The sequence below is a fragment of the Panthera leo genome, chromosome D3 (genome assembly GCF_018350215.1).
Source record: "Panthera leo isolate Ple1 chromosome D3, P.leo_Ple1_pat1.1, whole genome shotgun sequence".
Taxonomy (NCBI): Eukaryota; Metazoa; Chordata; class Mammalia; order Carnivora; family Felidae; genus Panthera; species Panthera leo.
Genome location: NC_056690.1, coordinates 13,073,338 through 13,083,984, shown reverse-complemented (window position 1 = coordinate 13,083,984; position 10,647 = coordinate 13,073,338). Strand labels below are relative to the sequence as shown.

At 44.3% G+C, this 10,647-nt stretch overlaps 1 protein-coding gene across 2 annotated transcripts in view; it reads left to right on the top strand.

Annotated features, from left to right (window-relative positions):
- Nucleotides 1–4,855: 4,855 nt before the first annotated feature.
- Nucleotides 4,856–10,647, top strand: part of MED13L (mediator complex subunit 13L) — a 301,789-nt gene continuing 295,997 nt past the window's right edge. For both annotated transcript variants that reach the window (XM_042910866.1, XM_042910865.1), the window contains exon 1: nt 4,856–5,026. In XM_042910866.1, the coding sequence (XP_042766800.1) occupies nt 4,955–5,026 (72 nt within the window). In that variant the 5' untranslated portion in view covers nt 4,856–4,954. The remainder of the gene's footprint in view (nt 5,027–10,647) is intronic.

Sequence of the window (10,647 nt, the reverse complement as noted above, 5' to 3'; positions counted from 1 at the left end):
CACAACAATGTGGTAACTTTGGTCATCTCAGTAGGGTAGAGAGAAAAGTATTCTCTTTTTCTCGGTAAACTGTCGTTTGACCTGCTCTAGCTAGCATTCTGATACTTTTGTCATTTACAATAAAATAAATCCAATAAAGCTTAGGTGCTGTTTTCCTTTGTACAAGGACAGACAAGTGACTATAATTGTTATAATTTATTGATCATTGCCTATGGGGCCATGCACCGTGCTAAGAACTTTCTCTGTGTGATCACCCTGGGAGGTCAATGCACAAGAAGAAATGGGGGTCACGGGGGTTAAATGACCTGCTCAAGGCTGCACAGCTAGTGCACAACAGAGCAGGGATTGGAACCCAGGTGTGTTTTGCTCTGAAGTGACATTCTTAACTCCTACTGAATGCTCCCACCCTGTAGCTGGGGCAGCTTCCTGTGGCCTTTCTAATAGATGGTTCCTCCTCTGGTCATATTTTTGCTTCCATTTTCTCTCCGCCATTATGTTTGGTAACCCTGAAAGAGAACTAACGTGTCATTGTCAGAATAAGACCTGAGACTTGTGCAGAGTGGAACATCTGTTTCCTGCCTGCTTCAGGCTGCAGGCATTGTCACAAACGGGGAAACTAAGTCATGAGAATGCTTCTTCTTTTTTTTTTTTTCATTGTTTTAAATGTTTTATTTATTTTTGAGACAGAGAGAGACAGAGCATGAGCAGGGGAGGGGCAGAGAGAGAGGGAGACACAGAATCCGAAGCGGGCTCGAGGCTCTGAGCTGTCAGCACAGAGCCTGACGCAGGGCTGGAACTCACGAACCGTGAGATCGTGACCTGAGCCGAAGACGGACACCTAACCAACTGAGCCACCCAGGCGCCCCAGATGCTTCTGATGAGCTCCCCACATACGGAACTGGGCTTAGAAGTCAGCGTGCCCGGTGCCTTGCTGCTGTCTCATTGTCAGTTGATAGGTGTTGTTTGGTTTTGTTTTGTTTTCATCTTATCTCAGGCTTACCATCAACTCTCACTGCTTTCTCTCTTGAGTAAGAACTTCACGGGATCTTTTATCAGCCATCTCAACTGTGCGGGAGAGTCAAAGAGCTTCCTTGCTAGAAACGACCTGAAGGATCACCTGGGTTGCCCTTTTCACACATGAGGAAACTGAGGCCCAGAGAGGTGGAGTCGTTGGTCTAAGATAACAAGGCTGCTCAGAAGTGCATCTGAGACTAGAAACCCGGCTCCCCTGGGTTCTCATTCTGTACTCATGTTGCCTGGGCAATCACACACAGCACTTCAGGCCTTTTCTCTTCCACTCTGGGGCCTTGGCTTTGATGGCCAAGGAAATCTCAGATGAGGTTTTTTTTTTTTTTTTTTTCTCTCTGTTGTCTTATATTGTTTATTTGCTTTTTAATTTACTTTTTTGGTGCCATTTGATGATTCTGTTTTCAATTTTTTTGAGTCATTGATGTTGTTTATAACTTATTGCATTGAGTTGGTAATATACACATTTAGTTAAAAAAAAAAGAGAGAGAAAATATAATCAGTATAGTGAAAAGGAATTCCTTTCACCACCCCGACTTCTCTTCCCTAGAGACAACTGATGTTACTATTATTGTCTCATGGAACTTTCCAGGGGTTTCTCAATTAATAACCTATTTTTGAGATTATTTTATATTAGTACACATTGTGGTAGTCACTATTTTTAACGACTGAATGGGATTACATTCTTTTGGTAACTACTCCCCTAATGATGGACATGTAGATTGCTTCCAGTTTTTGCCCTGCAAACAGTACTATAGTTCATGTCCTTGCACTACAGGCCGTTAAACATCCGTACAAGTATCTCAGTAGGATGAACTCCTAGAGTTTCCGGGTCAAAGGGTATGTGCATTACACATTTTGATATTCTCCAAATTGATACCAAAGCTTGGTGCTGATTTACATTCCCCGTGACAGGTGTGAGAGCTCTGCTTCCTTCCACATTTGCCTAAGCTTTTAAAATACTGTGAACACCTACTATGTTTTTCATTTCTGTTTTTCTTGTGATGAGTGTTATAATCTGCTTGGGCTGCTATAACAAATGGCCATAGACAAGGTGGCTTAAACAACAGAAATTTCTCACAGCTCTGGAGGCTGAGAAGTCCAAGATCAAGGTGTGGCAATTTGGTTCCTCGTAAGAGACCTCTTCCTCATTACGTCTTCACATGACAAAGATAGATACGGAAACAGAGAGGGAGCAATCTCTCTCATGTCTCTTTTCAGAAGGGCACTAACCCCATCATGAGGGCTTCACCCTCACGGCCTAATTACCTGTTAAAGGCTCTGTCTTCCAAATACCATCAATGGGGGATTAGGGTTTCAACATATGAATTTTAGGGGGATACAAACATTCAGTCCATAGCAACGATGCTCATAGTCTGAGCATCTTTTTACATATTTAAAAGCCATATGTCTTTCCTATTCTCTAAACTGTGCGCGTCCATTGCTCATTTTTCTATTAGGATGCTCTGGGAGACTTTTTAAAGAGTTAAACCTGTACTTGCTGAAGAATGAGACTTTGGTGACCAGGTGTGTAGGATGAAGGCCTCCTGAGATGGAAGTACACCTGGATGTGATGGACCATCTCACCATTTGACTGTTCAGGCCCAAGTAACACCCAGCATGTTGATCAAGTGCTTTGGCTTTTTTTTTTTTTTTTTTTCCTAAACGCTTTCATCAAGAGTTATCTTAATAGAAATGCACAACATTGGCCTGAGGTCAGTGGGTCAGCAATTAGGATCTCTTTTTGACAGATTAGGAAATGAGGTTCAGAGAGTTAAACTATGTTGGTCAAGGTAACACAACCAGGGGTGCCAAAGCCAATGGCACGCATCCGCTCACAGAGCCTTCTGGATTCAGGCTTAGGCTCTGGAGCCAGACAGACTAGGGTTTGATTGGCTCGCTAACTGGAGATCTTGGAGATGTCACTGCACTTCTGAGCCTCGGCTTATCTTAGTATAAGGATAATAACAGTGTCTTCTTTATGTGGTTGTTCTGAGGATTATATGAAATAATGTATGTACATTTGTTACAACATAGTGTCAGTGGGTTACAAGGTAGTGTCGGCCATGGTAATAATACACATTATAACATGCTGCTCGTAGCTTTCGCTTTAGCATTATTTGTGGTAGTTGCAAAGCTCAATTCACACGTCTGAGACTTGTCTTTTATTACACGTCATCTTTGCCCTGTTTTCTACTCTTCTTCTGCTTTAGTCCAGTCCACCTGAAACAGCTTGGTTCTTCCATGTTTGGGGGCTTTTAGCGAAGAAGTGGCTCTCCCCAGCTTTGCAGGGAGCAAACGCCTTGGGGGCTGGGAGAGGGCCTCCTGCTCAGACTGGCACTCCTCAGGACCATATGCTCTCAGGAAATGTTCGTTATTGAATGAACGAGTGAGGGTCTGCTCCCAATACAGCCGTAGTACAGTGCCGGGCAGTTACATTCCTGCACATGGCAGGAGGTCAGGAAACATTTACGCAATGAATGAATACACACAGTGCCTAGGAGTAAGGGCTCAAAAGGCATTTCTGTGTTCGTTGCACTGCTTCTGGTACACAGAAAGCGCTAAGTGGCAGTCGTGGATATCCCTGGGCGAGGCTTATTGAAACCCAGTGCAAGAGCTCGGCTTCACTGTGCCTGGGTGCAGGGGTTCGAATTCCGCCGCCTCCTCTTCCCAGCTGGGCGACCTCGGGCAAGCGACTTAATCTCTTTGTGCTCCAGTTTTCTCATCTGCACAACGCGGACGACGGAGGGCGACCCGCCGAGGCACTCCCCGGGAGCACTGGGACCTGCAGCAGGGCCCATAGCAGAGCCCCCAGTCACGCCAGGCGGCCGGCGCCGCCGGGGGGCACACGCCAGGGGGCCCCGAGCCCTCCGCCGCGGCCGCCTCGGGCGTTCCCGGGGCCCGAGGTCGCGTCCCGTCGAGATCTGTGCCCCCCGAGGAGGCGGGGCACGGCGCCCACGCGGGGCAGCCCTCGGCAGCCTCGGGCCGGCCGGCCGCCGCCCGCCGGGAAGCCTCGCCGCCCGCACTTCTTTCTCTCCCTCTCGCTCTCCCTCCCTCTCCCGGCCGGAGGATCCAGCCGCGCTCAGCTCAGCAGCGCCGCCCGCGAGCCGCCGCCGCCGCCGCCGCCACTCCGGGCCCCTCCCCCGCCCGCCTCCCGCCCCCCGCCCCCCGCCCCCCCCGCGCGGCCGGCGCCCGTCACGTGACGTGGCGCCAGCCAATGGCGGGCCGAGCCGCGGTCGGCGGCCGCCATTGCTGTCAGAGCGAGCGAGCCCGGGGAGGGAGGAGAAGCGAGGCTGACTGGGGAGGAGGGGGGGGTGGGGGAGGAAGAGGAAGGAGGGGACGTCGCTCGGCTGCCGGGGTCGCCCGCTGGCTTCGTCCGCACCCCCCCCTTCGCGAGTTCGCGCTCCGCGGCGGCGGCGGCTCCGAGGCGGCGGCGGCGGCTCCGGGGCTCGCCTCCCCTCACGCGCCGGCGGGGGCCGAGGGGGAGTCGGTGGCTGGAGATAAACAAGGCGGCGGCAGCGGCGGCGGCGGCTGAGGAACAGGGAAGGCGGAGGCGGCGGCCGGCCCGCAGCGCCGGCCAGGGAGGCAGCGGCGGCCCTGAGAGGCGGGGAGGGCGCCGGGCCGCGCGGACAGCGCCCCCCGCCGCCGCCGGAGCCGCGGGAGCCGCCGCCGCCGCCGCCCGAACAGGAAGGAGCCGCGCGGCCGCCGCGGACCCCCCCCTCCCCCCCGCCGGCCCGGGCCCGCCGCCCCCGGCGCGGCGTCGCCGCGGCGCCTCCCGCCCGCCCGCCGGCCCTCGCGCCCTCCCCCGGCGGCGGCGGCGGCCCGGCCGCCCCGCGCTCCCCGGCGAGGCGCCGCCGCCCGGCCCGGCCTCGCCTCGGACGCCTCGCTCCGACATGCCCCGCTCTGGCGGCCGGGCTCGCGGAGGATCATGACTGCGGCAGCGAACTGGGTGGCGAACGGGGCGAGCCTGGAGGATTGTCACTCCAACCTCTTCTCGCTGGTGAGTAGCCGGGCTGCGGGGAGGGGGGCTGAGCTGGGGGGGGGGGGTCCCCGACCTCCGCCGCCGACCAACTTTCTCCTCCCGCCGCCGGGACTTCGCCCCTCCCTCGTCTCTCCCCGCCGTTCGCCTCTCGCCGATTCTCCCCCTTTTGGATCGTCTCTCCCTCGCCTTGGATCCCATCCAGTGTTTATTTGGCTCTTTAAAAATCATTTGTGAGCGCGGCGCTCGGCGTGGAATTTGCATGTGGAAGTCTCAAAGCTGCGGATTCTGGGTCGCACTTCGAACGCCCACCCTCTGTTGCAATCACACCCCCCTTCCCCTCCCCTTTTCCCCGTTTTTTTTTTTTTTTTTTTTTTTTTTTTTTTTTTTTTTTTTTTACCTAAATGTGGAAGGCTTTGCCTTGTGCTGCCCGCGCCCGCGATAAGCAGCCTTTCCCCCTCTTGTCGGATCGGCTGCCCGCCCGCCCGCCTTTTGAATTTTTTTTTTTTTTTTTAATTCCATAATGACACCTGCAATTTTGCCCGAAAACAGTTGATTGAATGCGATTGTGTCAGTAAAGGACTCTTGCACCCGAAGCTCCCGCGATTGTAAACATCGACAGCCGCCTGCCTCTCGGGGCTTACTACGCTGGAGAGCCGTAAAGCCATTGCACCGAGCCGACGGAAGGTGGAGAAGGCTTTTTCTTCTTTCTCTCCTCCTGTGTCTTTTAAAAACTGTTTTCTCTATCCTAACAACGAATCCACACACACACACAAAAGCAACAAGCTGGGCGGTTTGATAACATCGCTTTTATCTGCCTTCGCCTCTCTCGCGCTCTCTCTCTGATAATTGACAACTTTTCCTTCGGATTTGAAATCGCCTGCCTTAATCTTGAAGCAGTGAGGGTGTCAATTGTTCTCCTGGAAGCCTGGCATCCGACGACGACGTCTAGATTCATCGAAATTAAAAATGTATAGGGCTCCAGCAACTCTTTTCCTGGCGGTGGCAGTGACATTTGGTGGTAAATGCCATCTTTGCTTTTTATTGGGTCGTATTACCTAGCTCTGAAAACATTCACCTTGTTAAACCTGGCGTTTAGGCTAATAATTGCAGTGCGTGGTCTTTAAATATGTGCTTTGTGCATGAGTTACTGTATGTATAGCTATGTGCCCGGGAGACTACGAATTTGTTTAAATATTGAGCAAAGATTTGTAAACAGATGTAAGGCAATTATGTTTCGAGCGTAGAATATAATTGGAAAATTGGCTGAACGGTTTGTTTAATTTAGCCTTAAAAAAAAAAAAACCAACTTATTTTAAGTTAGGTACCCTTTTTAGGGGGCCTGCATTTGGAGAGCGTGCATTTTGGAAATTGTTTTCTATAACCTCTGCAGAAGATAGAAGCATTATTTCCTGTTAATCCTTGTTTACAATTACACTGGATAAATAATTTAGTGTTCAAATTGTAATTAGTTACATTTAATTATGGGTAGCATACATGCTTTTTTTTTTTTTCTTTGAGACTAGTGGGGAAATACAAATTCTTGCCAACTTTTCAAATGGAAGTGCTATTTTGCTAAATATTTCCTTATGCAGATAAAAAAATATCAAAACACATGATTTTTACCTACAAAGAGTGACATGGTATCTAATGACATAGCTTTCATTATAGTATAGATCAGGTCAGGTTTTTTCTTCCAACATTTTTATTTAGATATTTAGTCTTAAAATTCAATTATAAGTTGCAATTCTTCCTCTTTGTACTGTGATAATTTTCCCTTGATCTTTTGACATATGGGAATGGAATTCATTTTGTCTCTTTTCTCTCCCCGAGTATATCATTTAGTCTCAGTCAGATTCAGAGACTTTAATAGATTAGCAAACATATTGATTAAGGGGTATTTAAAATGGTTTTTGTTTGGTGGCTGGAGACCACATTGACACTTTAACAGGTAATTAAAATAACCAAGTAGACCAATATTAGTGAGGAGAGAGCCCCGAAATTACCATATATCATTCTGACTGGTAATGGCTTGTGTATATGTGGCTAATTTATATACAGCAGATATTTTAGACCAATGAAACTGTATTATATGTGTAGCCAGCCTTTAGGATATAGCATACCTTTTATGTTTTTCCCCCGCCCCCAAAAGCTTAAGTACAGATGATAATGTTAAAGAGATAAGATGCTTTAGATTCTTTTGGAGGAACAAACAATTTTATAGGAGAGGATTTTGTGTTTTATGACTGACTAAAGGTTTGTGCTTTGGGTATTTCTCTCCTGAACCTTTTAAAACCAGGAATAATTGAGTTTTGGGAAAAAAAATACACACACATACACACATATGCAAAATTACTCATTAGGTGGCAACTTTGAAATGCAGAACTGAAGAAATGCATGGGTTGGCCTTTTTTTTTTTTGAAGTCTGTAGAATTGTCTACATTCTCCTGTATGTGGAGGGTGCATAAGGTGCTATGTTTTTTTAAATATAGAATCAGTTAAAAAACTGCTGATAATGTAAATTTTTGCTCATTCCACATGAAGAGTTTTCCTTGGAAATTAGATACAGTAGCAACCTAGTATATTAAAAATATATTATCTAAAGTACATTGTATAGAATAGTTAATTCCAAAGGAGATAAAATTGTCTCTTGTTTAAAACAAAGCGTGTATTACAAGAACTCTTATGTGCTTAGTAATAGCATGCTTTTTTTTTCTTTTTGGTTTGCACTTTTTTTGAGCAGAGAAAAGTATTGTTTATAGAGAATTTACTTAGATACTCATGTTAATGTGGATTGAAATACAAACTAGAGATTAAAGTTCTGTACCACACTAATGATCCACCCACTTTCTATTACCTTGAAGTATTCATTATAGCTTAGCAAAAGTTGTGCAATCAACTGCCTTTAGATTTTTGTTCTTGTTTTGCTTTCTGATTTTCTACTGCATGGCATCAGATTTCCCAGATTTTCTGTCACCCACCCCCATTTCCTAACATGTGAAAAATGCCATTGTGTTTATATGATATGGGTCATTGTGTGTGTTTCTTATTCTTAACATTGTGAGATTTGTAACTGCTGCATTAAAAGCAGGCCTTGCTGTTACCTTTGTGACTCAAAACTGTTTTCTCATGCTGTCCGTCACATTTCGGGAGACCCTTGTTACATATTCACTCAGTTTTAATTCAGTTAAGTGTGTTAAATCTGCCTTTTTGGAAAGTGTAACGGTGCACCCTGTGCTGTGTCAACTCACTTTTGAGGGAAGACATAATATCCAGATATAAATATATCTTTAGTTTTGTTTCTCTATTGAGATCATATGGAGGAAAGTGATTTTGTGTCCTTTAACTAGATTTAAGTTTATACTCTTTGAGTTGCAGTGATTTATCTCTTAAGTTTATGTTCCACATTCACGTTGTTTTATTTGCTTAGAATCTTCCTGACTAGGGGGTAATTAGGTGATGATATCAAATTCTCCCTCCCTGAGTTGAAACACACATATACATATCAGTACATAATTCCTGTGGAGGACCATTACTTTTGTATTTGAAGCTTTAAGGTAATCCGTTGTTGACCTGCTTTCTTTTTTCTTAAGAGATTTATTTTTTTGCAGAGAGGGAAGATAGTTCTAAGTATAGAAACTTTGGGATCTCTTGCTAGACCCAAATGGGGAGGACTGGGAGTAGAAAATGAGGAAAAGGGAATGATTTCTCTCATCTTCTCAAGTGCCAAAATATATATACACAGTGTATTTTTTCATCGCAGTTGCCAATTTTAGTATTTAAACTTAAAGCATCTTTTTTTCATGATGGTTTATTTTCTTTAATGAAAATATTTATAATTTGCTAATTTATGTTTTCTGTTCAGCATTTTGTTGTTAGTAGCACATGGTGTTAACAGTATTTATATATTTTTAATAGCAATAATTGCCACCCGGTAATAGTTGCCATATTAACCTCCAATTGCTAGTAAATATTTTTAAGTACATAATAGACAGCAATTTAAGGCATAGTGTAGCAGTTTACTGGACCGTTTTAAAGAGCCATTTGTACGTGTGATGAGTTCATAATTTTAAAGAGAAAATGTACCTAAGACTTGTATGCTGCTACAAAGTAATGTTGCTGTGTTACTGCTTGAAGTGCTCAGTGAGAGGAAGTTAGGTTGGGACTCTTTTCTTCTTTGTGAGAATAAAGGCCTGAGGGTGCCTTTAGGACTATAAGTGTTTATTGAGTTTATCCCAGGTGCTTATATAGCTTAGCATTTTCTTTGGAGTGTTTTGGTCATTTTTTTCCATAATTGTATTAGGTATTTATTTGAAAAAAAAAAAAAATCTCAAGGCATTCCTTTAACTAACATTAAGTTATAGTAGTGGATTATATTAATTAGGTATGGAAAAATGGATTCATCTCTTTTGTTCACTGGCTAATTTGGCCTCGTTAATTGTGAGTTAATTGTATTCATCAAACACTTCCAGAGATCTCTACTCTTGAGATTAATAAAGAAGATACTCTGTCACCAGTTTGTACTATATGCTAGAGATTAAGAAAACCATTTGCAAAAGATAAGTACATTCTGTAGTTATGTTTGTCAGATTATTTAAAATTGAGTTGAAACTCAATGTAAATAGTAAAAAGATTGCTTATCTGTATTTTTTTTAATGAACAGTTAATACAGTTGTCTCTCCAAGTTTGATTCAGAGATAGACTATTTTTCTGAAATGACTTATTTTTGATACAAGAGAATAATAATGGTCCCTCCTTCAGTAGTAGAAGGTACTGATGTGTCCCCCCCCCCCCCCCCCCCGGAAGTGGGTAGTATGTTTATTTCATAGAAGCTAGCCAGTGAGAGAGAGTACACAAAGTTGCGAAAAATTAATAATAGGGTTGAATGTTGGGTATTATTACTGAAATGTACATTGCAGGCTACTTATTAAAAATTGAGAAAAAGAATTTCTGCAACATTGATATCAGTGTTGTTTGTTTAAAATGTGTGCTCATCTGCTTTAAAAACTGTTGTGTAGTGGTGACCACCACAATTTCTATTTTGTTATTTTATAAACATTCCTATTTTGAGAAGTAACATTTAATGCATTGCAAAGTGAGGTAATTAGGTAGCCTGAGAATGTGCTGTGGGGTATAATTAAAAAAATTCACAAACACTCATGCACACAGGCACGCATGCACATTTGTTTCATAGGACTTGCTTAGAGTTTTGGAATTAATGAATCAATATTTGTAATGTGTTCTTGGAATTTAGGACTCTTTTCCCCTCTTGAATCATTTAACTTCTTTCCGATCCTGTTCAGATAATTTCCTTCTATAGTATGTGCTTTCATTGTTTATTTGAAAGATTTGAAGGTGTTAGCTTTGTTCTGTTGGGGGAATTCACTTCATTACATAAGGGAGATGATTTTCCATTAATCTTGGTAAATATTAACATAAACGAGGAATTGTAAATTCAGACTCATTTACATGAATGAAATATGTATGCGTGCCCAATTTTTGTTTAGTATAAAGTCACTTATGTACATCAACATAGTTTTCTATCCTTTCTTTAGTTGATATAAAAAGTTTTAAAATGTTGCGGTTGGTGTTTCAGACAGTTCCCTTACTCTACTACAATGTTTTGTTCTTTACTATTAAAA